This window comes from Typopeltis vanoorti, chromosome 13, assembly GCF_054136105.1.
Source record: "Typopeltis vanoorti isolate ZY-2024b chromosome 13, IOZ_Tvanoo_1.0, whole genome shotgun sequence".
Taxonomy (NCBI): domain Eukaryota; kingdom Metazoa; phylum Arthropoda; class Arachnida; order Uropygi; family Thelyphonidae; genus Typopeltis; species Typopeltis vanoorti.
In genome coordinates this window covers 38,846,445-38,873,087 of record NC_143561.1, presented here as the reverse complement: position 1 = coordinate 38,873,087, position 26,643 = coordinate 38,846,445, and the positions used below count along the sequence as shown (strand labels likewise).

Below are 26,643 nucleotides of genomic sequence, written 5' to 3'. Positions count from 1 at the left end.
AATTCTAATGCAAAATAAACCAAGAATAACTGAATGCTCCCATCACGATACAATAACCTGAAACAGTTTATCAAGTTACAAAAAATGCGAAACAGCCTGAAGATAAAAAATACACAGCATATGCTATTGCAGTACGTCATGTAGTAGTTGTAATAGAAATCCTTCAAATTATTTTTAAGTAGCTGTATTTCTTACCAAAAACAGCGACGGATAGATTTTTTTTTTTAAATTAATATTTATTGGAATTGGAATCTGTGGTCTTGTCTGTGTTTGGTTTAGGACAGAGGTAATGAATCTTTTTAAGGGTGCGTGCCAAAATTGGCTGAACTTTTAAAAATCTACTCTCACGTGCCCGTCGGAATTTTGCACATTTTATCCTTATTTTTCTCATACACTGTTTACTTGACAAAAGATTTAAAAATAAATAAAAATAAGTAAAAGACATTTCGAAGATACTTTAATAAAGGAATTAAAATAAAATCCTTTATTTAAAAAATGTAATTACAGATTTAATCACAATTCCGTCAGTACGTCTCACCACTCCGACTTCAAATCACCGCATGAATTTACTGAATGGTGTGACGTCATTACGGTCGCATGTCGCGACTAAAGTAAATTCCTGGGATGACGTTGTTTCGAAGTTTGAAATTTTTGGGAGGACGTTGTGAATTCCGCGTGCCCAAAAAAAAGTGTATGCGTACCATGAGTTCGCCATGCCTGGCCTACGCTATCCTCCTGCAAGATTATTCCATTAAACTACAACGAAGAGAGTTGAACAAAATATTTTTTATGTGGATCCGATCCATCAAAGGCTATTAATGTAAACCTATATTACATTTGCACTGTTGGCTGACTAAGATTTTTTTCCATTTTTTATGAATTTATTATTATTTTTTATTTATGTAGTCCGAAAACTGTTTTAGAGACTAAACATGAAACTTTTTCAAGCCACTTCAGGCCTCCAATAAGCAGGGAGGTGGTGTCACACCGGGCGATGAAATTCATCTCCCACCTAACGAGAATAACAAACACCAATGCCTAAGGGAGGATTCGAACCCGCGACCTGTTGGTTCGAGGGCGGATATGCTAACCACCCCTCCAACCAGGCCAGCAATTTACATTCAATTATAACAACAAACCCCCCATGATGTGATTTCATGTGACATTACGGGTAGTGAGTAGAGTCTGAAATATCACTGGAGGTTCAGCAGTATATTAAGAGATAGAAAAATTAACAGTAATGGTGGATGTTTATCAGTTTCAGTTAACAGAATAGATTTTCAAAGTGTGGACGTCTATCTTCTCCGCGGATCACTTAATATAATCATATTATAATCACATAATTTGCGTGACTGTACGGGTAGTGAGTTGGATCAATAATATGCCATTGCAGTTCAAAACATCATTTACATTTTTTTTTTTTTAAACAAACAATAATTCCTGAGACAGTCGTTCTTAATTCATAGTTTACTTGTGGAGCAGAGTCTCACAAATCAGCTACCATTATTTTTAAACAACTATCTTTTTTAATCAACTATGATTTTTTAATTTCATCCTCCTTTCTCCTCTTACGTATATTAGGCCTAGTGGCCTGTTACGTTCGTATTAGGCATGGCCTATTAAGATTCGAAATCGTTACCGTATCGAGAATAACCCCCCCCCCAGACAGGTTTGCCTGCTCTGGGGGGGGGGGACGAAAAACCCGAGTTTCCAGGTGGAAAAACTCTCTACCTTCCGTATGAGATTGGCTAACTCACCTTTAGTTGAAAGAGACCAGATAAAGGTTCCTCACGTCATGGACGGGAATCGAACCCAGGTCTTTCCGACCGAAAGGCTTCGTCTATACCGACTGAGCTACGGAGGCTCTTTTAATTTCATAGTCGATTAAAAAGCTGGAAAAGGTTTACTATAAAGCTATCTTTGTAAAGCTTTCCCATTATAATAATAAGAAAGAAATAAAATAAAATAAAACTTTTGTGGAACACTTCGAGTTTTGATTTCGGCGTCTTGCAGAGCTTGCTGAGCAAACAAGGACTGTAGGATTTCATGTATCAGATGTAATCTTAAGTCCATCACGCAAATATATCTCCGAAGCAAGAGAAGCCACACGAGCACAACTAATAAACTCCCATATAAAACAGGTCGCTCTGCTTAAACTAGAAGAAACCCTCGATATTAAGCCTTAAATTATTTTTATAAGTGAATATTATGCAATTTTATCCGTTTTTTTTTTCCCCGGTAAATCTTTAAGTTGCATGTTCTCGCCGTAATTTCTTTCTGTATTCTTATAATCTTTCACTCAAGTACGCATATAGTCACTTTTTCGTATTGTATACTTATATCCGTAACTAAAATCAGCGTCATAACCCTATGACACACACGTTCTTCATTATTTGTGTTAACGTTCAGGTACACAAATCGTGGAATCCCATAAAGATAAAGTTCGTTATCTAGTGGAAAATGTCTCTATTATTTCGCGTGCTACAGCGTCCTTGTATTCATTGAGTGGATGTACCTTGACCGTTTCATTCTTGTAAATATTTTTCAAATTCCTAATGGAGTGCTTGTTCAGGCTACACAATACGCACAACTATCGCTAATACAACTTGGCAAACAATAAAATTGATTTTGTGAATAACGGTGTCAAAACATTGTTTGAACGGATCCATGCTAAGCATATTCTGATTGCTCTAAGCGCATTATCAACAATACACAGTGCTCATTTAAGTGCGCAGGTTGTTATTATTAAAAGGAAAACAATCATTGCAGTTTTAAACTAAAAAGAAGTTTTTAAGGTAAGTAATAATAGTAATTTATGTTGATTGTTCTCGGTTTTTGTGCCATTTTGTGAACAGAGAGGTTCTTTACGCACCGGAAAGCTCCAATCTACATCAGGAGACGTACCTTCTAAGGAAAGAATATGGTCTTCCATGATAATGAAATGGATGATCTCAGTGATTAGGACGACAATATTATTCTTGTCCTAATCCTCCAACAATTTTGACGATTATCGTTGTATTGAATCCTCTACTTAACTGGAGTAACTGCTGCAATTTTTTCAGTAATATGAAAACTAGAGACACGAACTACTAGTGTGTGTGTGTGTGTGTGTTCACCGGCTAGTTTGTTTGCTTTGCAGAGGTAAAACCATAATTTCTGGTAAGAACCCACGATACGAAATGAGGTTAGTAGTTGGAAAGACCTCCTCTGTAAGTGGAGTTCATTTTCAGGCTAATTTTCCCTCCTCAGTAAACGTTAAACTTAATTTGTTTTATTTTTCCAACTGACTCATGCTACTATCGCATATCCTGACCTTGAAGTTTAGACATAAGATCCCGGATTGGCTGATATGATACTTGACAGACCACTGTTGTACTGCTCTGCAATTTGGATGGTCGAGGTCCATTCTCTTTAAAATCTTTCTTTAAAGCCTCTGACATTAACGAATTATCTCCGGCCGTAAGACCATTTTTTGAATATTTAATAGTTGCTTAACCAGTGTTGTTACTATCCACATGCACTTTGTGTGTGTGTGAAAAGTGAAAACCCATGAAAGAAGGGAAGGATGCCTCCCCGATAATTACATAAACACATTCCGTGCCAACTATCATACCCTATTCAAAATCACATTGACGCACTGTCTATTATCATATTGAACTACGTGAGAATGCTCGCGCATTCTCACACCCACCCACACAAAAGATATTACGTTTCCAGCAGTAAAAAAGAAAAAAGAAAGAAAAAAAAGCTACTGCCAGGCAGAAAGAAATCGCCAACATTGCTGTTTTGTTATTACAGTGAACTTAAGAAACATTTTCAAATGCAGGGATCCATTGGTCTCCTTGAGAATGTATTGGGCAGAAATATCGCGAAATAGATGAGTCAGAACAAATACTTGCCATAACGAGAAAATGAAAGCCTGTTACGCGATATGATAGCATATTCTGCTATTCAATCTATGCCATTGTTTTTATCATAAATTCTTCTATCGCGATGAATTATTAGTTCCAAATTAATAACAATGAGCTGAAATTTCTTATCATTTGTCAGTCTTATGGTCAGGAAACACAGATCTATTCAGGATGTTAATATTTCGACATTTAAAATGCATGAATTAATAAAAATATTTTATCTTAAAATAATTGTGTTTTGCCGAAACTCAAGACCAGGATTAAATTTCAAAATACGTAATAAAACGAAGAGAACTGAGTATTCTGTTTTCATATAACTTAACAAAAAAATAAAATAAAATAAAATAATAATAATAACATCCCGGAACCCGGAACGACAAGTGATTACAATACCGGCAGCGATCAAGTTCCTTATACAGCTACGGGATAACAGTTGGGTAATCACAAACCTGTACACAGCAAGACTGCTAATTTTCACTCGATTACGGGAAAAACTGTGAATGCTGAATTCGTCTTGCAAGATAAAAACTTTTAGTAAGTGTTTAGTTTAGTAGCATTATTCGTCTGTTTCACAATTTAAAAGTGTTAATGCTGCCATAGAACGCTAAAGCAAGTTACGAATTTACGTGTTTAAAAATATATAATTATGCTACAGTGTTGGCATATTTAGGATACGCAAATTGGCGTCACGTTCCAATAGACTAAAAATAATACTCGTAATAATAAATCAATTCGGTCGGTTCAATAAAAAAAAATATTAAAAATTATTACGAACAGCACAAAAATAGTAAATCTGCTATAGGTTATCTCTCCTATAGCAGATATTTCAAAATATGTACGTACATTACGATGACAATGGCGTGATGGTAGCGACATCTATTGATATGCATATATAATATTACTCTTTTTTAACTTTCTTTATTTTCGTTACAAAAACTGAATTTGTCTGCTTCACTACATCACTACAGTTATATGCCACCGTGTTTTTCCGACATAATTTTTAAAGGGAATAAATATTACAACAATTTCGCATAAAATCATTAGGAAAATTTTTGCTATATATGTATATATAAAATTAAGATAGGATGATGTATATTTGCTTATAAGAAAAACTGCATTTTCAAAGCTACCAGGTTAGGGTTGTTTTTTTTTTTTTTCATTTTATTTATTTATTTTTATTATTATTATTATTTTTTTTTTTTTTACATTGGTGGCGATCTTTTAAATATACTGTACCTCATATTATATATGATAATATTCCTGTAAAGTGTGCAGGAAATTCTAGGTAAGTATGCTTAGCAATTTCTAGAAGCGCGTTAATGATTCATTAAAGCTTGGGGCTGTTATTGCAGCCGCTGGGATTGTACTCTTTTCTGCATTCATGAGCTTCCTATGTTGATCCCTATAATCCTGGGACATTGCTGTACAGTATCGTAGAGAAGGAATATTTGAAAGTTTTTCTTTCTTTTTTTCTCCTGCTGGTCCGTATACAATTAATTAGATTAATTAATTGTATTAACTGTATTTAATTGTAGTGTATTGTATAAATTAAACGTATTAATATAATTAATACGAAGCAAAGTTACTTGGTAGTGATAGGCCTGACACATTAAAGGGCGAAATGAGATTAAAATATTGTATCAGTCTGCCTATTTTCAAAGCCAAGGAGAATGCCTTCGTGGCGATGATCGCTGACGTCATCAATAATTGTCCATGATCGCACCTTTATCACTATTCATATAAATGAAGAAGTCGTAATACTTAACATGGTTTAATTATTAATATACATTATATTGGAAAAGCATATATGGCAGCGTGACTGTTTGATAAACTTCACAACCATAGACCTTTTATCCATTTATAGTCGCAATTTCTGGACAAATTGTCCCATTTCTGGAAAAAATTGAATCAGTTCGTGTACTGAAGTTGGACGTATTGGTCTCATCTTCACGAACTTCTAACTCTTCCTAAAGATATTCTGGAAGATTCAGATTGGGACTCTGTGCTATTCAATACAACCCTTGCATTCCTCCCCTCCCCCCTTGTCTCAAATCATGTCGCCATAGTCCTTGTAGTATGACATTACACATTATTGATACTCATCTCTCTCTCTCTCTCTCTCTCTCTTGTCCCCTTTGAGTCAGCTTATATAGTCTTCCTGACTGTCTTGTAACTTCCTTTTCATTATCATCATGTTTCTATCTTTTAGAGACATTAATCTCTGATCTCAAATGTCCTGATTGTGCTAAATTTGCTAGAATAGAAATTTGCTACGTCAGTTAACTTTCTATTACGCTTCCATTTGCAGCTCTGCACATAATTACAGATTTTAAAAGATTTTAACGATTTTCATTCAGTTTGCATTTCTTTGCCTTTATCCCTTGCCAAACTAGTTACAAGGAATCAATATTACAGAAATGTTAATAACTCTTAAGCAAGAAAAATGGGAATGTCTGAATAATTTTTGCAATGTAGTGTATTTTAATTTGAAAAAAAAAAAAAAATACATAAAACATTCAAATCGCAAAGGATCCCGCATTTCTGTTAATTCACAGCTATAAAAGAAACCATATAGATACATGCATATTCTTAAAAATCTCTCCTATTCAAACTTTCTTCCTCGGTCAAACTTTTTTTTTTTTTCGTAAGAAAAAAAAAAGTAGTGGAAAACAAACCAAAAAAAAAAAAGTAGGTGAATCATACAGCTCGAGTTCACAAGTTTCGCGATTAATGTCCGATCAGGAGTGATCTCAGTATGTGATAACAGCACTCACGATAACGAACAACGAGCTAAAGTGCCGTCGTCATGCTAAACCGTTTTTAATTAATACAAACCTAGCGAATTTTTCGACGGAAAACTCAAACAAAATAATGCACAGACAAGATTTTCAAGATAAAAAGACGATGATCCTATCCCTTTTATTTCCAAGATTCCTCGAAGTATCCATCCATTTTACTACCTAAACTACTGATAAGTTTTTCAACTTCTTTTTTTGTTTAAAATTGCGTGTTGCTTTTTTTTTTTACAACTGATTTCTAATATTAAGTAAGCATATCTTACTGCTGCATTAGTTTTAATCTTTGAACTTATTCTTTGTTTGAAATTTTCATTCGTTGTTTTCGTTTAGCGATTTGATGTTTCAAAAGCATTCGTGAGTTTTTAATCTTGACTCCGTTCATTTTTATCTGACCTACTCGAGTAAGTGCCTATTATGTCTTTGATACAATACGCGTCTAAGTATCTTATCTACAGACTGCCTGCTGATGTCTCAAAACAAAACGAAAAAAAAAAAAAAGAAAAAAAAAGTGTCGACAGTAAAGAGACTACAGGTAAGCTCCCCTTCTTATCTACTATTTACATTACTTTTATTACTTAACTTCCCAAAACTAATAAACCCATCAACTCCCTTTACTCCGACTTCCCATAAATTCTCAGGTTTGTCATTTCAGGAGCTGTTGGCTGCTGCTACTACAAATTCTAACTAACAGAAAGAATACTTTACGCCATATTATGGCTCTCTCTCGAATACGAAAAAAGGCCATCAGATAACAGTTTCTACTGTGAATCGCTGTTGTCAATCCCCAAGAATTTCTAAAGAAAATCAATAAAAAAATATTTTTTTTATGCATCCCATGGCCAAACCCAGCTGTAGAGAACGTGTAACTCATTCTTACATGTTCATCAGCTCTTCGAATCCGGTCTATGAAATATTAAACTAAAAACAAGAGGCTGTTTCTAAGTCTTTTTCAACTTTAACGAAGGCGGTCTTAGACTTCAATAGAAAGGGTTTTTTGTTGTTGTTGTTGTTGTTGTTGTTGTTGTTTTTAGTTCCATAAAATAATAAACAGAGTTATTTCCTTTAGGTACAGTTTACGATCAAGTGCTTACTCATATTTATATAAAGCAGATTGCATCGTGAACTGCTGACAGATCGGAGCACATACGACCACTTTTGAATTTCTTGCATTATTGCGCATATATTTACTGATGAATATTCATTGTCTTGCGAAAATTAGTAAAAAAGGCGAAAGTAAAAAATTTAAAAAAAAAAACGAATTTCAAGAACTCTTCTGGAGTAAACAACCCAATATTCAGTGCTCAATTTGGAATAAATAACGTGAAATGTTTTTTTTTATAAAAGTTAACCAGTTGCCGATGCCAACCGAGCAGTCTTATCAGTAAAGCTTTATATCTTATCTTATAGCATCTGTGATATTTGCTGCTTATCGAATAATACTCGTATTCATTTGGTTATCTGAGAACCATTTCCAATGTGTCTGTGTGATTCTTTATGTGACGATTCAGGCTTTCTTTTCTCTTTAATCGTAGGCTGGTTTACATCTTTCACAAGACGTGCAGTGATCTACGATGGAAACGACGAAGCAAAACTCCAAAATAAAGGCCTTGAACCGTAATGTGCTTGTTGACGTTTTGATAATCTTCTTAGGAATTAGTTCTTGGATTGAATTAAATGGCCTGTGGGTAGAACTGCCCATTCTCGTGCAGGAACTACCAGAAGGGTGGAATTTGGCATCGTACATCGTGGTCATCAGCCAGGTAGCGAACATCGGCCCAGTGATATACAGTGTTTTAAGATGGGTGTGGTCTCAGAAGGTAAGTGGTATTTTTATTCCCTTCTCGCTGTAGATCGGCAATAATGCGATCCTTTCAATGCAGTTTACTTAATTGGTCTAAGCTACATATGAATATACACCTTGTGATAACGTATTCTGTCCATTTGTTTGGTAGGTGCTGGAACGACCAACGATCCACTTGACTCTTGCTGTTGGCACCGTATCCACGCTTCTGCTGACTCTGTTCTGGGATCAGACCTCCTGGATAATGGGACACGAGCACAGCACAGCCCTGTTGAGCCTTACCTTCAGTCTCGCTTTTGTGGACTGCACTACTTCGGTTTTGTATCTTCCTTTCATGGCGAACTTCAAAGAAAAGTATGTTATCTCGTACCTGATAGGAGAAGGTATGAGCGGCTTGCTTCCGAGCATCATGGCAATAATCCAAGGGGTAGGAGGAAGTCCCGAGTGCAGGAACATTAGCACAAATCGCAGCACAAACGATCAGAACTCTACGAGTCAGTTAGTTACACCGGATCCTAGATTTCCTATAGAAGGTTTCTTCGGTTTCCTTTGTGTTATGATGGTGCTCAGTTGGATAGCGTTCGTACTGTTAAACGTGTTGCCACAGGTCAGGTCTGAAGTTGAGGACGGACGAACGGTAAGCTTGCATTTATCGTTTATTTAATAAGAAGAAAGGATGTATTCATGCTTTCCCCTTGATGCTCAGTGCAATATGCACGTTCTGCTGTTAATCCAGAGAGAGGGGGGGGGGGGGTAAGATTGTGAATCTTCCGTGTATGCTTTCATTTGAGCTTTTAACTAATCTGCGATTACTTTTGCCGAAAAACCTTACAAGATCCAACTCTTTTCGCAGAAGGTGTATTTCTAACGAAAAACTAAAATTCACTATGATATTATCTCTCGTGCAAGCCCAAGAACAAATTAGCCATACTTTAAGTTAGTTATTCTCTTGGACTTAAACATTTAGCGAAGATTAATGATGAAATAATTTACTGTTACTAAAATAAGGAAAACGAGTTTATGGACAACAACTGTTAACAAATACATTAATCAATACTTTTCTGACTACTCACTGGCAGGGGATCTTGGCAAGCATTAATTATCGATAAGATAAGCTACTATCTTATACTATCAATAAAGTAACCTGCAGGAGATAAGTTGACAGTCAAAGAAAAAAAAAATTGAAGTAGAATTTATTTCATGCAACCAGATCAATCAATCAATAAAATTTTAACATTTGCTCTTCTGTAGTAATTCCTTTGACGAGATACGGTAGATCGTCCCATCATACCAATAAGAATACACTGCACGATGGCAAGCAAATTGACAATGAATTAAAGTCCACTCTGCCAAACAGGGTTGTAGTATCCTCGGCAATAAATTTAATTTGCTTATTTTGTAGCGCCGCGCGGTTAGCCTAGTGACTATGCGCTTTGCAACCATATGCCTAGAGAAGGAGTGTTCTAGGTTCGATTCCCGTTGGTGACATGAGGAGCTTAAGGATCTTCCTCAGCTATAGCCAAGTTAGCCGGTCTTGCAGGATTAGTTAGCGTAATGCGCGATTAGTTAGATACATTCATCCCTCCACAGGCGGCAGCATTTTTGTCCTTCTCTTGCGAGTTCCAGTTAAAGACCATACAATTCTAAGATAACTTTTAATAACTCTTTATTAGTTTCGCACTTCTGTACTAGTTTCGTGTACCTTTTCTTATTTTTTACACTTCTTCAGGATAGTTTTACAGATGAGACCTTTACTGGAACTATCGCATTTCAAAACATCATATCCAGGCCAGTGCGCGTGAGAGTCTCGATGAACGATGGCCAGATTTGGTGTAAGGTCTACAGAGTAAGACAATATCCTGGTTTTTATTACACTGAGTAAGTGTTTCGCATAGTACTTCCCAAGCTTCGCTGAATTTTCTGACAAAACAGTTGTGGTCTAAGTACCATTTCTGTTTTCTGCCATACTACAGGTTGGTTATATGATATGCTAATCCGGATTAGTGTTTTCTCTTCGTTTTCACATTCACAATTTAGACAATCGGGAGTGGCACGTACGGATATGCGAATCTTTCCAGATTTGTACAGATTTGCATAAATGCCCCTAGAGAAGAAACTTTAGAACTGCTTCAAAATCCTTTTCTACGGGACACCGCCAGCTGTTCGACCATTGCACAATAAACACGTTCTTCCAGTTCAAAGAAAATTACTATGAACAAAAACAAGATCTTGCGATGGGCTCATTTATCTCTTCACTTCCGGACAATTCATTTACGAAATCATGTGAAAAAAAAAAAAAAAAAAAGTCATAAAAACTACTTCATAAACGTAAAATTAGGTTACGTTATACGGATGATATATTCATCTAGCCAAGTTCAGTGAACAGCTGAAAGAATTCACCCACCCTTGAATGGCCTGCATTCACGCATACATTTCACTCGAACTTGCAAAACGACAGGACTCTACAATTTTTAGCATACTCTTGGAGGTCTCCGAAAAGCACAAATTCAGTATCCCAAAACCTACCTACACTGGAAATATCTCCATGCTTCGTCTCACCACCGCCACCCCGTTAAAAAAAAAAAAAAAAAAAAAAAAAACAGAAATAATTAAAACGCTAAGAGAGACAGAGCATAAAAACATCTCTAGCAACACACAGAGAAGAATCAAGAACTTGAATATCTCAGCGGCACCCTATTTTTAAATTGAATAGGTACACGACGATAAACAAGATCCTATCATCAACCCCCCCCCCCACACACACACACACAACAACAAATAATTACGAATACACAGATGAGACCCTTCCTTATATCCAACATGTAACGGATAAACTTTCTGAAATACTTCAACGATATGACATAAAAATAGCTTTCATCCCACTATGCAAAATCTAAGATTTTTACTTCCTGCTAAACTACTTGATGCACCCTCTTAAAAAATATATCATATGTCTATTAAATCCACTGTTCATGCGGCATATGTTATGTAGGATAAACAAGAAGGTCCAAAGAAACTGGCGTGTCCAATTTCTTTGGACACGCCAATGTGGAAAGTATGGCAGAAAACAGAAAAGCCGTATGTAGATTATAACTGCTTTGTCAGAAAATTCAAGGAAGCTTGACTTTTCTGACAACACTTCCTCGATGCAATAAAGACCAAGACATCGTTTGTATCAAGTCTAGCCATTGTTCGCACTTATGTCATCATGCGTCCATTTTTGAGAAGTTCAGTTGATTCCATTCCAGCTTGGATACAATAAAAGTCCATTGTCGTTTAACTGATATCTAACAAAATCTCCAGAAAAAGTGTACGTAAAGGTACACGAAACCAGTAAACTCATAAAATCTTTTCTTAGAACACTGTGGTCTTTATAATGGAACTCGCAAGAATCTCAACATGACCAAAGAAATCTCAAAAGCTCATTTTTTTGTTCTTTATTTCTACTTAGACCTTACCCAATTAGTCCATCCACTTACGTGAAGCATGGCATGCATCCTTCAGAGTTACGTCACTGATAACCAAAGAGTAATCTCGTCCTCATTACAAATTTCTTCCGAAATACCAAACTTTTCACAAGCTTGCAAACAGACGAGGAACAGAGAGGGAAAGAATATATAAATAAATAAATAAACTGCCCTTGGGTAACTAAAAATAATGAACTTATCCGACTTTTATAAAGAAATAAGAACTAAATCTTTTTAATAAAAAAAAATCTCATAAAACAAATCGCCCGTAAAAAATAGCTAAATATCGGAAGCAAAAGGTTTACGAAAATGGAAAGCAGCTATTTTATTGACATTTTAAATAATTAGTGGTATTGTTGTTACTGCTATTATGCTGCTTGCCTTCAGAGGATAATTTGAATTCACAATAATTAAACCTCAGCCAAGTAGCTGCTTCTAAATCGAAGCTGACCTCCCATTTCCTGAATACTTGGACTGCTTTTTTTTAAGCATTTTAGTTTGATTATCTTGGAATACCCTAAACAGAGTTAAAAACGGTTAAGGTCCAAACTGGTTGAATTGTCGCTTGTAGACATGTCTTCGACCCTTGTTTAAACATCCTTCATTTTTTTAGCCAAATCCGACTGAATTTGTCTTCATCAACATGCACATATTAACAATAACCATGTTTTGAATCCTTGGTCACGAGTCACGAATGGTGATAACTTATCCCTCGTATTTACTTTAAAATATTTTTCACCAAGTATATCAAAAAAAAAAAAAATTCTCATCATGAATATAACTTGTACGTGTTTCACATGACTAAATTTATTTGTACAAAGAGAATTTTTTTATTTATTTTACATTTAAACCATGCTCTTCAATACAAATCGCCATTTCCGTAGATCTTTCTGGAGAATAAACTTTAATCTGAATATTTATAAGAGGGGTTCAGTTGAATTTCCACACATAGCTAAAAGTAGATTGGATGATAATAAGACTGTCAGGTTCAAAGAAATTCATATTACTTCTTTAAACGGCTTCCGACGATCCAAATATTTTGGCCAGAACAATATTTATATTTTTCTGTATCGTAATAATAATAATAATTCGATCAACACATTCACCTTCATTATGTTCGTGTACAGTATGATATCACAAGTTAATGTCTTAGCGGACTCAGTAGATGCGTATGCAATGGGCCTCCAATTTGCAACTAACAGGCTTCTGATTTTTGACAAATACCTTATATCGAATCCAAATGCCAATATTGATATCCTGGATACTCCTGTACGCTAACAATAACAAAAATCAACAGGCTGTGGGGGGATTCAAATCCCACTATAGCATAGATGTACATGAAATTCTCATACCGTTACTGGAGGCCTGAAATGGCTTGGCGTCTAGAGGAAGTTCTCAGATTAAAAATCTCAGCTGTACGCCTATGACCTGTTACAGCCAACCAAATCGGCTTCATAGAAGCCTAATTAATGCTACATAATTTGCTGTTTGTCAGTTGCGTGTATTATTGGAACTGATTTCTCTGTTTTGCGGGATAAAAATTAAGCTTCTGCGATGAAAAAAAAAAAAACACCGCCACTCCTGTATGAAATCGTTAACTTCCCTTCTCTTGAAAAGTCTTACAATACTTCATCATGTCTTGAACGGGATTCGAACCGGTTCTTTTCGAATAAAGGACATCGTCATTACAGATTGCGCCACGAAGCTCCGATTCTAAGTTTATCTAATCTGTGTTCGCATATCCCTGGTGTACACTGTGCTACAAAAATTCCTTTGTAACGAACAGGATTACAAAAACAACCTACTAGTCAAGTGAACAGAACAGATAAATAGTAGACGACGATTAAGAACCGGTTCTAAGTATGATATAAAGAAAATGGTGGGATGGCCATGCAGACCTCATTCGTGTTCTCTGAAACTCGATTCTTTTTCTTACATCATATGATGTTTTCAAGCATGGGTTGAACGTTGCTACAAGAAAGAATTTGCCTCCTGCCAACTTCATTGGATCCACTGGAGCTTCCAGCGATGGGGTTTTTTCTTAGAGGCGCTTTTTTTTTGTTGTTGTTGTTTATCACGATCTATAACTACATACGATTCGGTTATACATATCATAATGAATTCGATTAACCTGCTTTTAAATCACTCGATACTTTGAAATGAGAGGCTACCTTACATGATGTCACATTTTACCGAGGAAGGGCAATGCAGGAAGAGGGGATATAGTCTGAAAAAACATTTACGGTGACTAGAAGGTGTATCGAGAACGATGGGGATGAAAAAGAGGTCAAAGCATTTTCTTTAAAAAAAAAAAAAAACAGAAAAAGAAGAAGAAGAAGAATTAATTCTGCAGATTATAAACGCCACATCGCAACAGACTTTAAAAGTTAAAAATCGTTAAAATCTTTCTAAAAAACAAATACTGAATTCTATTCTAATCATTACAGCAGCTTATATGCTGCTATAACAGCATATAAATACAAGTTATTGTGAAATACAAGTTCACTTTGTGCTTTATAGGACAAATGAAATAAAACGTACCGAAAATCAAACTGAATACCTGCTAGAAAACTTACAAAAGTGCTGTGCGATACAAGTACAAAGCGTTTTTAGGATTCGGACGTATGTCATGAGCGATAATTCAAGGACTAACTCGAAATGAATTTTCAAAGGCAAACTCGAAATGAATTTTCAAAGGCAAACTCGCGTGTTGCCTTCACTATTGTTAACAGTTTTAATTAGCTAAGTTGGTTATGTTCTGAGGTACACGCCAACAGGGCCGTCGCCCTGAGACAAACAATTAAATATCACTCCTGATGGATTATAAGACGAAAATATAAGAAAATCTCCAATTGCTATTTTGTTTTTCTTACAAGAAAAACATTAACGCGAAACAATTACATAATAATATTAATTAAATGTTTGTTCTACGGGGAAATCGCACTATAAAATTATAAGCTCTGCTAAATTTAAATTATAAGCTATGTCCGCCTCTATCGATATAGTTGCTAGACCAACCAATCTTTCTTGGGTTATTGCTGCTCGCAAATAATTTTTAATCAGTTTAAATCAGTTTTTAATCAGTTTTCTTCTTTCTGCATTTGCTATGCTAACAGGAATTGTTAGCGTAGCGACGGCGCCTACCACAATATGGCTGAACGAGCACCCTTATTAAGCAGCAGGCTGCCTCTATGCTACACCCTGTCGATGGTACTGCACGCCAATGCAGGTTGTTGCAGCCCTGTTCATAGCATTCACTGGGATGTCACCAGACCCAGGATTGTCCAATCCGATTAAAAAAAAAAAAAAAAAACTGAAGCAAGATTCGTACTCATTTTCGTTTTTGCAGTTTAAGCTCCACTATAACGATTACTCAGCATGAACCATTTTCTTTTCGTCACGTTGGATTTGTCGTTAACCTCTGCTCCGTGTGTGTGTGTGTGTGTGTGTGTGTGTGTGTGTGTGTGTGTGTGTGTGTGTGTGTGTGTGTGTGTGTGTGTGTGTGTGTGAGAGAGAGAGAGAGAGAGAGAGAGCAGCCTCCGCAGCTCGGTCACAACATTTGGTTAAAAAGACTTGGGGTCCAATTCCGTGCATTATGCCAGGCTGTATTCTCTCTCTCTCTCTCTTTCTTTAATTATTGCAGATACAATTAAACCTTTATATAAAATAAGATTAACTATGATTTAAAACAAAACATGCTATCTCTTGCACTTCGAACATTAGGATTATCCCTTTTATCGAGTAAAGAGTTCAAACGGCTTATCGCTAAAAGCGTGCGATTAGCCTCGTCATTATTCTAAACACAATTATTCCAAGACTGAAGTACAATATAAGTTTCGGGGGGATTCAGAGAAGACTGTTTCGTGCTGCCATCTAGTGACTAAATGATCATGTTCTTCGATTCTCACGTTTTTTCCTTTAAACTAGTTGCAATGACCAAATAGCATTCACGACAATTGTGTTGATGGAAATGTTTCGGAGGAATAAAATATACCATGCATTGTTACAGCACTATAGTTCAGAGGAATCGACGTCGCACACGCCTTCAATATTTTACAAGCCGTTTCTTTGATCCTAAAAACACCTTCCACCTTATACTCTGCACCGGTTTGCAATACGAGTCAGTATTTGGGACCATTCTTTCTTCAGCACGACCATTGTGGCAATGACATCTGCGATACTCACACTGCGCACTGTAGTGCTCAAGGAGACATAGGTATGCTTCGTTAAACTGCCACTGCATCATCCACAAGTGTTGCACAGCTATTAGCGTCTTTGCAGGCATTAGAAGAAGGAAAGATGCAAGTCCGTGTCAGGAGAGACATCTTCAGACCTAACCCACCAAACCGCACTTTGGATGAGGCATAACACATTATCCGGGTATCCACCACAGTCATATTCGTCTATTCTATCACAGACGGTTATATTGTATTTGCCATGATTGGTGTTTGGCTTATGAGCGGTTATCCTTCCATACACTGTGCAGTATTTTTGCCTAGTATCCTAAGGCTAACCTGAAAACCTCCAATTGTGCACTCAGTTGATTATTTTCACATAAGATGGTTAAAATGTCTGTTCACCTTTCAGAGCATTCTCTGTTGTCTTAGTGTTAGTTTCCTGTGTATTTCTTGGTTGCACTAGGGACCTTATATTGGGGCATTGATGGAATGAAAGATGAATGGAGTAGTAGGCTTGGTGAGTCAACAATTCAGCTGCAAAGACGTTGGGTAGCTGGTGCTTGTGTTGTTATAACTTCAACAGAAATGGAAAGATATGATGGATGGCAGTTCTGTTGAATAGCGCACATAGAAATATCTTCAGAATAGACACAAAGCAGAATGACCATCTTCGAGACAGTGGTTAAAGAGAGTGTGAGAGAGAGAGGATCGGATTCGTAAATTAGTCAAATTGCCTTCTTCTGGACGACATCAAGAATTTTTAGAGAAGTCTCAGGTACATCACCCTAAATGCGAGGACAATATTCCGCTGTTGGGCAGATTTGGGATTTATAGTTAGTATTTGGACAGATGATAAGAAATGTCTTGAGCGAAAAAGGATGCCAAGGCTCTTGAAAAGTGAGGATGCTGTAAAAGCGATGTGATTATGCCACGAAGGGACAGGAAGAGTCAGTCTGAGAAGAGATCTGGTCTTGACTGCAATTAGGCATTATAAGGGGGAGAAGAGATGAGTTCTGTTTTGACTAGATTGTCAGCACCCACTGAAGGATGGTATACAGATCAGAATTTAAGGCACTGATTGTAGATGACCTTCAAGTTGGAGATATTTGAGCATTAAAAGGAGTTGTAGTATGAGTAAGAGGAATAGACACTGCTATTATCGACAAAACTGTGGATAGGGTTTCGGGTCCGTAAGAAGAGTTCGTTTACGGTATATGAGGAAGATGGTGGGTGAAATACCAGAATCCTGAGGAATATTTGCATTTGCAGAAAATCTGAAGAGAGAACACTCGCCAACGTTACATGCAGTGAACGACTCGAAAGAAAACTAACAGTGCAATTACAAAGGAGTATCGAAAGCCATAAGATGACAATCTGCTAAGAGATCCTCGCCAAATCCGCCTTGGAAATGCCAAGTGCAACCGCTTAACTTCTCCAAGCCTTTTCACAGCACGTGTTCTGAGAAGAGTGATGTAGGCGAGGAGATCAGCTGTGGATGAGAATAACGATGCCAAGGGGTCAGCTTATACGATGTTAATACTGCCATCGTGGGTTGAGGTGGGGGGGGAGAGGGTTAGAGAGAGAGAGAAAAATTGCGCACAACAGCCTGACAGTCCCAGAAAGCACGACTACTACTGATGTAGGAAGATTTAGTTTTCTGAGTGAGCTGTTTCAAAGTCAGACTTAGTCCTGTTATTGACTGTTTTCCATTGTGGGCATCAATGTAAACTGTGAATAAAACTGGAGTTTTTGACTCGAGCCATTTAAGATATGATGTTTTTTTTCGCTACTTCTTGGAAAACTATGGCTGCTACCAGGCGGGAATTTTGAGCAGAGTGGGGAATGAGCCCCCCCCCTCAATGTAAAGTGAATAATTTATGTAGCAAGATCACAAGTAGTATCCTGATCTGGAGAGTGGAAAGGAGAAGGAAAAGTCCGTGAGATCTCCCCCCCCCCCGTGTCATCTCTAGCGGATGCTCTGTCATAAATTCATAACTTTTGGTACTTCAACAATATGATTTGAATTACCAAGAACAGAGATCACTCCCCTAAAAGATAACTGGTTATGAATAGATCCTTATAGAATAGATCTTTATAGCAAATACCTCAACATGGAATAAAAAGGTATACAGTTGGAATTGTGGACGTTAAAGTTACTAATGAAAATGACTTTACTACTGGGACAGTTGGATTGTGGGAAATCACACGTCGAGGATAAGAAGTCAAAAACGTCAGAATGATTTTCAGAATTGCGGGAGCAATACAGAAAAAACAAACGAATGATACTTAACGAGGCGACGAAATCTGAAGATAGGAAATGTCAAAAAGAGGAAATTTAAGTTTAGGCATTCTCTGTCAAGGAATATCTGATAGCACAGAAGCACAGATATCACCCTTGTAGCAAAAGAAATCGTACAGAATGTAGATGTTTGGACAGTTGATGGACGGTGGTTTTGGCACTAATTTGATATTCAGTCAAAAAAAAAAAAGAGGACACTGGATTTTGATATCTGCTGGCGATAATGTGCATCAGTTAGGCTGGTATTTATGCCTCGAATATTTGAAGAAGTGCATGTAGAAGAAAAGTTTTAATTTTTTTTAGTTTTCTTTAAATGCAGTTTGGATTTTTGGAGAGAGAGGTTTGTTTTTAACCGCAAGTGACACTGCATCTCTTTGATCTTGTCACAATGGCGCTAAAAAGGTAAAGACAAAAAGAGTAGTGCACATACTGTGGAAGGCGACACCCTTAGACATGTTACCAATATTTAGAACCCTTAAAATTGTCCCAAGTCGAATTTTTTTTCTTTATTTCCAGCACTATAATTTCAATCACTCATTTCCATTCCCCACTTATTCATTCATTTTGTATAGGCTCTATCGGCGTCCCATTACATGCGGTTTAAAATTTCGTTTTCATGTTCCTTTGAAAGCATTAAAACTTTTCTAATTTTAATATATATTTTATGTTCCAGATAATTCTCATCATTCTCCCAGCATCTGAGAATTTTTCTTAATCTCCAACTGGGATGATGATCTTCAAGATTTTTATATTTTAAGGCCTATTATTGCTTCGGCTATATGAATATTATATTTTTTTATTTGAATAATTTAAAAAAATGCATATGTTTCGTAATTGTTATTTAATTATTCGCACTTTTTTATGTGGATAAAACGAAAACAAATTCTATGGAGAAGGATCTCATAGTGTTAACAGATCGCGTCACAAACCGAACAATATCGCAGAAATGCTGTTGTTTGAGACCTCGTTGACACATTTCGAGAACGCAGATTCCAATTTGGCCAATATAAGCCAATAAGAACGATGTAAATGTTCTTTACTTCTTTTTATTTTTTTTAAACTTGAGTTCAACGAATTTCCTTATGATGAACGCATAAGAAATGTATAATTCCTATAAATTATATAAATATATAATTATATTTTCAAAATTCATTTTCGTACTATATAGCTCATGTGCGCTCGCATCTGATCTGACAGATACATGCTAATTGTTAACATGAATATTCTACTCATGACCTTCAACCTATCTATTGTATAGGTTGAAGGTCATGAGTAGCTGCGCGTGAGTATATTACGAGTGCTATTTCGCACTTTTGTTGCTGTCGGCTTGGTTTAACACTTCCATTGCCAAGCTGAAAATTGGAATTTCGTGTGGTGGCCAAATTTTTTTTATTTTTGCATTTAGTTAGCGACGTCCACGCGATAACGCGTGATCGGCCGTTTGGTGAGCACTCGCGTCACGCGATATCGCTTGATTGGCAATGAACATGTTAACACGTGTTATGCAAAGATTTGTGATATTTGACCTGCGGAGGTCCCGGCAGATACTTGCTAATTGACATAGATATTTTATTGTATAGGTTAAAGGTCATGACTAGCTGCGCGTGATGTTACGAGTGATATTCCACACTGTTTTTATTATTATTTTTTTTTTATTTGCTATCAGTTTGGCTGAACACGTTTTTTTGTAAAGGTTTTGACAGTAAATTGTATCTGAGAGATACCGCGAGCTCCGACGTCAGTATAGCATTGGTTTAGTTGTTTTATTTACCGCTGAAAATGGCTGGGAAAATACGTGTATATCAATTGGATAATCCATCAGACGTTGAAGAGATTCGGCGAATGTTACTGGAGTCCGATGATGAGAATGACAGATTCGAACGCGGAAGTAAAAGTGATTTAGAAGATGATGATTATGCGAAAGTTCGTTCAGAAGATTCGGATACAGAACAAGATATTTCTAGTGAAGAAAGTGAAGATGAATTAAACACGAATGAAGAGTATTTTCTTGGAAAGGATAAAGCATCAAAATGGAGGAAAATCCAATAAGAAAACAAATTAGAAGACAGCCGCAGAATATTTTGCGTCAGCTTCCATTAGTTCGGCCAAACGCAAAAAATGCGAAGTATATTTCAAGAACTTGAAACTTGGAATTGCTTTATGACAGGTGATATTTTAGATCTAATCTTATTATATACAAATAAATACATCGATTCTATTTCGAACCGGTATTCACGAGAAAGAGATGCTAAACGAATAGACAGAACAGAATTCAAAACATTTTTAGGCCTCTTATATCTAGCTGGTTTACATCGCAATGATCGGCTAAATTTGCAGGATTTATGGGCTACAGATGGTAGTGGGATTGCACTAAAAAGTGCAATCCCACTACCATCTGTAGTGGGATTGCATTACGATGTCTTTATGGAGATTTAGATTTATTCACAATTGTATCAGGTTTGATGATAAACTTACCCGCTTAGAACGCCTGAAAATTGACAAATTAGCAGCTGTGAGAGACATTTTCTCACTATTTGTAGAAAATTGTAAATTATGCTACTCTATGGGACAGAATGTAACAATAGACGAAACGTTACCTAGGTTTAGAGGCAAAAGTGAGTTTAGACAATATATTCCAATAAAGAACTGTAAATACCGAATAAAAATTTTGCTATAGTCGATTCGAAATTATTTTACACAGGAAATCTTGAAATATATGCAGGTAAGCAGCCCAAAGGGCCTTACTTGATTAGTAATAAACCAGTAGATGTAATCAAGAGACTTGCAGAACCCACTTACTCTTCAGGACGTAACATCACAGCCGATAATTGGTTCACTGATATAAATCTTATCCTGACTTGAAAAAGAAGCGACTTTCATATGTAGGTACCGTTCGTAAGAATAAACCTCCCAACTACCACCTGAATTGGTGTCTCCTTAAAAATAGGTCCAAAAAATCCAACATATTTGCTTTTAATGCAGATTGCACACACTTGTATTTCATATACCAAAAAAAGGGGAAAAACGTAATTTTAGTTTCAAGTATGCACTTTGATAACACCGTGATTTTAGATTCCCAAAAGCCTGATATAATAGAATATTACAATCAAACTAAGACAGGAGTTGGCATTGTGGACAAAATGATTGCTGCATATAATGTAGCCATGAACACCAGAAGATGGCCTATGGTTATATTCTACACAATTTTGAATATTGTAGGAATAAATGCTCAGATTATTCATATGCTGGACAACAATGTAAAAATACGGCGCAGAATATTTATCAGAAATCTCGTAATGCGGTTAGTCAGAACAAATAAAAAGGCGTTCAGAAATCTCTACAGGTGTGAATAGGCCTTTACACCTGAAACTTCATCAATTTCAGACACAATTTGAAGAAAATTCTAATGACGACATAGATACGGCTCCCTCGACAAACAGAAAAAGAAAAAGATGTTTTATGTGCTGTGCATCCAAAACGAGTCTCTTATCAAAATATTTTTGCAAGCATTATAAAAAGTATTTATGCTTTCAGCCTAGCAATATTGTTTGCGATGACTGTTATGACAGTTTTGTAAATCCAACTATTGAAGATTCTGATTAATTACATTTTATTTTGTTAAACAAATGCATTTTGTTAAATGCATTTGTTTAGTTTTATTTTCTTTCATTATCGATGTTTGCGTTATTTTGTAACGAAAATTTTTATTCTTCATATTTCTTTCTATCAATAATTTCTAGATTGTAACTGAAAATAAATAAACCATCATGTATTACTGAAATAGAGAGCCAAAGGTTTATTTTTATCATACGTGTCCTCTAGAAGATGTGCTTTATATTTATGGAAAATACTAAGAAAAGTGATCTGGAACTTGATCCACCTTTACTACGAGTTGCCCAGAAGGCTGCTTATGCTTGCATCCGCCGAAACTTTTAGTTTCTATATATTCGGCATGAAACTCTTGTAGTTTCTATATTCGGATATGAAGTAATGTTGGATTCAATATTCACTTAATTTGTACCATCATGTATTATATTTGCAGTGTTTTTCTTTATGTTTTCTTGCATTTTAGCACATACTAGTAATGAATGTATCTCTCAGATATACTGCGATCTACGCTGCAAAATTACCGCTGCGAGCTCCCGAGTGTTCGGCATTCTAATATGCTGCGGCAATGACTCGGATTTTTTTTTTTTTTTTTTTTTTGTAGATATTCAGCTTGGATTATCTTTAGTTGTACAGTCCTCTTTTTTTTTTTTTTTCCCCGGCAGATTTTTTACTGAATATAGATATGGAAATTTCCAAGTCATTCTAAGCAATCGAATGATATTATTTTATTTCAGACAGACACGAGTCCTTCTATAGCTCAGAAACTATTCTTTCATGGGGGGGGGGGGGGGAGATCCACTTTGTTTTCAGTTACCAAGTAGGAATTCTCCTGTATGATTTGTGTTTGCATTTTATGTGTGTGTGTGTGTTGCACACACACACACACACACACACATATATATATATATATATATATATATATAACGTTTCGTCTTTTTTTCCCTCTTGCAGAAGCTTACGGAAATTTCTAAACTGAATGACAAAAGTCATCGTGCTGATCCAACAACACCCCCACCTGACAAACACCCCGCAGGAATGTGGCGCTATTCGTATTCCCTTGCGAACCAGAACGCCAAATTTTCTTGTCCCATCGTCGTCCTGCTGATAGTTCAAGCCTTCGCATGCACTCTCAGCAATGGTGTATTGCCGTCTATACAGGTGAGTATTATTATTACTACGCAATTTGAATTCGCACCTACGTCGCACAGTGGTGTGTGTGTGTGTGTGTGTGTGTGTGTGTGTGTGTGTGTGTGTGTGTGTGTGTGAGGGATGGAGGTGGGATGAGCAATTTATAAATCTTGAGGAAAGATGAGACGTCAGCAGTATCCCTATATTCTTAGAGAAGAGTATTTCCCCATAAGATAACAGATTATCCACCACGTTGGTTCAGAATTCTGTACTTAATTCCCCCCCCCCCCCCCCCACACACACACTCAGGTAATTAAGTACTTCTTCAAGTAAGAAACAGGAGTTTTTACTCCTGCAATGAATAATTCAGAATTTAACTTATTTTTTATCCATCATTCAAGATTTATTAACGTTCAGCGCACAGGATACACATATGTGATTGCTTTTTCTGTTCCTTGAAGAAGCTATAATCTGTAAAATTATATAATCAGGTGCAATGTTCTTCATCCATGATACTGCAGTCATAGTCCATAACAACCAGAGGCAATGATACCTATATTTTTAAATATAACTTCATATTTCGAAGCTTTCCTCTGTTACTCTGTTCCTAAAAGTTCTGATGATACCCTGTTTTTGAGGGGGGGGGGGGGATTAATGTAAAAAAAAAAGGTTTTCCTGTCTGCGCTTAAATTACTCATATTTACGATAACTTGATTGATAGGAATGTCATGAAAAAATTAATCGTAGGATTATAAGAACTACTTGAAATTTTTTAAATTAATTAATGTACTCAAAAACGATATCATTACTTAAAGGAAAAAACGTACATTAACGTAAAATATTAAAAAAACCCGGTGTATTAACTAAATACTCGAATATTTTATTTATTAAAAAAAAATATATATATATATATATATATATTAGAATTTCTATTTTCTGGATTACAAATGTTCTCATGTTTTTATTCCTCAGACGTACTCTGCTCTGCCTTACGGAAACACAGCCTATCATTTCGCCACCACCTTATCTACGATGGCTAACCCCATAGCGTGTTTTATTGCAATGTTTGTGTCTGCCGAAAAAGTGTCTACTATTTTGGGATTCACCTTTGCCGGCGCCGGATGGGCAGCTTATATTTTAACGACTGCGATAATGAGCCCAGATCCACCCCTTGCTCGTGACACGTGGGGAGCTGTTCTCGTGGTGAGTATACATCGAAAGTTATCTGTTAATGCTGTTGCTGACAAGAGATGATGGAAAGGGGAGAAGGAATACAGCTGCATTTTGTGTCATATATAAACATCACTCGATAAAATTACTATTTTAAAATCTGATATTTAACAAGAAAGTAAAAAATTAAAAAAAACGTGTAGTAATATTTTCTAAACATGTCTTTGCCATTAATTATTAATTTGTATCTCGTGTTAGGAATAATTTTGTTGTCACAAGATGGCAGCAGTAGACGTAATTTTACATCAGTCGCATAAAATTTAAATATATATTCTATTATGCTTCTACTATTGAAATATACCGTGCATTGACCTTTTATTTATTTATTTTTCCCTCACAGGTGATAGCCTGGGTGGCTTTCGTCGGACTAATAACTTATGCTAAAGCATCGCTTGCAACGATACTTAGGAGAGAAGGGGGCCAGAAAGCGCTCTTTTGGTGTGGTGTCGTCACTCAAATAGGATCCATCATTGGAGCTGTGACAATGTTCTTTTCGGTGAATTATGCCCATATATTTCATGCCTACGATCCCTGCTCTGGATAAATATCGACTTAGTGCAGTTTCACACGAATGAGATAATTATCAGGAACACATGTGTGGTCGCCTCACACGAAGAGCTGTGATAGGAAATGAACTACTGGATGATAAAGAATAAACAGTTTATCCGTGAAAAAAAAAAAAAGAAAGAAAACAAAGATGGCATCGCGAGACAATGGAAAACATCTGAATGCTCTCAAAGAATTAATTAATTAAAGTAAGATTTTACAGAGTCAAGACGTAAGGCTTTTCCTAAAAGTGAATGTTACTTTGGGATTTGGGACAAAAATACAAATTAAAATCTTCTGACCTGAATGTGAAGAGATTTGTTAACAGGGATTCTTGTAATCAAAAGTGTATTAAAACGTAAATGTACAGTCTTGTAATCTGTGTCCTTGTGAAATAATAATAATAATAATAATAATAATAATAATAATAATAATAATAATAATAATAACATATGCAAATAGAATAAGTTTTTTAAAAAAAAAAACGCAGGCAATTGAATTTAGTTCCTTTTTTTTTATTGCTCCCTAAATAAATCTTATTTTTAAAGAATCAAAAGAGCTTGCTTAATTTAGTATTTGATATTATATCTGAATCATAAGATGGTCCCACGGGTCTCAGCGGCTGTTGAATCATCATTACACGTATCATAATGGCGGACATTTTTTTCGATGTTTTATCTTTCGTAATGCAGTTAAAGCAACAACTACAATTACTAATAAAATATTTGTGTTAAACCGTTCTAATCCTAATAACAGTAATGATCATAGTAATTGATTTTAAACGAGTTTTGATTTTCAAAATTTAACGACAAGTAATGTGTCGGCCTGATTCGCCGAGTAGTTAGCGTGTCTGCTTTCCAACCAACAGGTCGCGGTTCGAATCCTGCCGTGGGCATGGATGTTTGTGGTTGTCTTTAGATGGGAGAGGAATTTTATCGTCCGGTGGAGACCACCGGCCACTTATTGGAGGTCTGAGGTGGCTTGAAAAAAAAATTCCATGTTTAGTTTCTTGATCAAGGTTTCCAGACTATGTAAAATAACAATAATAATAATAATAATAAATAAGTGTGTGTGTGTGTGTGTGTGTGTGTGTTTTGATGAATATTATATATATATATATATATATATATACAGGGTGTTCGGGATAAATTTGACAGTTTCGTAAGGAAAAAGAAAATCTTCTTTGTATCTATTAAATTTAATGAATTGACAAAAAAACATTACAGGCAGAGTTAATTACAATACTATCAACAAGATTTACTCAAAATAACCACCATTAGCATCGATCACAGCTTCAATTCTGCTTCGGAACCTCGAACAAGCTGATGCTACAGTCTCCCTGGGAAGGGCCGCAAAAACTGTTTTAATTTTATCCATTAACTGGGCTTTTGTATTACTGGAAGTGCGATTGGTGTCTTTTTCAACTGCGCCCCATACAAAATAATCCATGGGGGTAAGGTCTGGGGAGTTTGGAGGCCAAACATTTGGACTGGTGAAGTCGTAGAAATTTTCAGACAACCATTTTTGACTTTTCCCAGAGGTGTGGCAAGGGGCCGAATCCTGCTGCCATACATACGGCCTACCATTGGCTACCCTTGTTATCCAGGGCTTGACTACAGTTAGCAACTCCACGAACAAAGCCCGAATTCCAATGCCAGGGTTCTTCAACACCTGTT

General features: G+C 36.2%; 1 protein-coding gene across 4 annotated transcripts; it reads left to right on the top strand.

The window, feature by feature from the left end:
- The first annotated feature begins 2,660 nt into the window (after nucleotides 1–2,660).
- Nucleotides 2,661–25,345, top strand: LOC150100064 (solute carrier family 52, riboflavin transporter, member 3-B-like). Of its 4 annotated transcripts, none has more exons than XM_090402926.1 (6): nucleotides 2,661–2,795; nucleotides 8,242–8,526; nucleotides 8,662–9,147; nucleotides 23,015–23,221; nucleotides 24,164–24,394; nucleotides 24,762–25,345. In XM_090402926.1, the coding sequence occupies exons 2-6, from the start codon at nucleotides 8,281–8,283 to the stop codon at nucleotides 24,963–24,965; spliced, it is 1,374 nt and encodes a 457-aa protein (XP_090259052.1). In that variant the 5' UTR covers nucleotides 2,661–2,795; nucleotides 8,242–8,280; the 3' UTR covers nucleotides 24,966–25,345. The 4 variants fall into 4 exon arrangements, with proteins under 4 accessions (XP_090259052.1, XP_090259051.1, XP_090259055.1 ...); XM_090402925.1 differs by lacking the exon at nucleotides 2,661–2,795 and adding an exon at nucleotides 4,379–4,445; XM_090402929.1 differs by lacking the exon at nucleotides 2,661–2,795 and adding an exon at nucleotides 4,392–4,445 and having other exon boundaries at nucleotides 8,218–8,526.
- The last annotated feature ends 1,298 nt before the right edge of the window (nucleotides 25,346–26,643 follow it).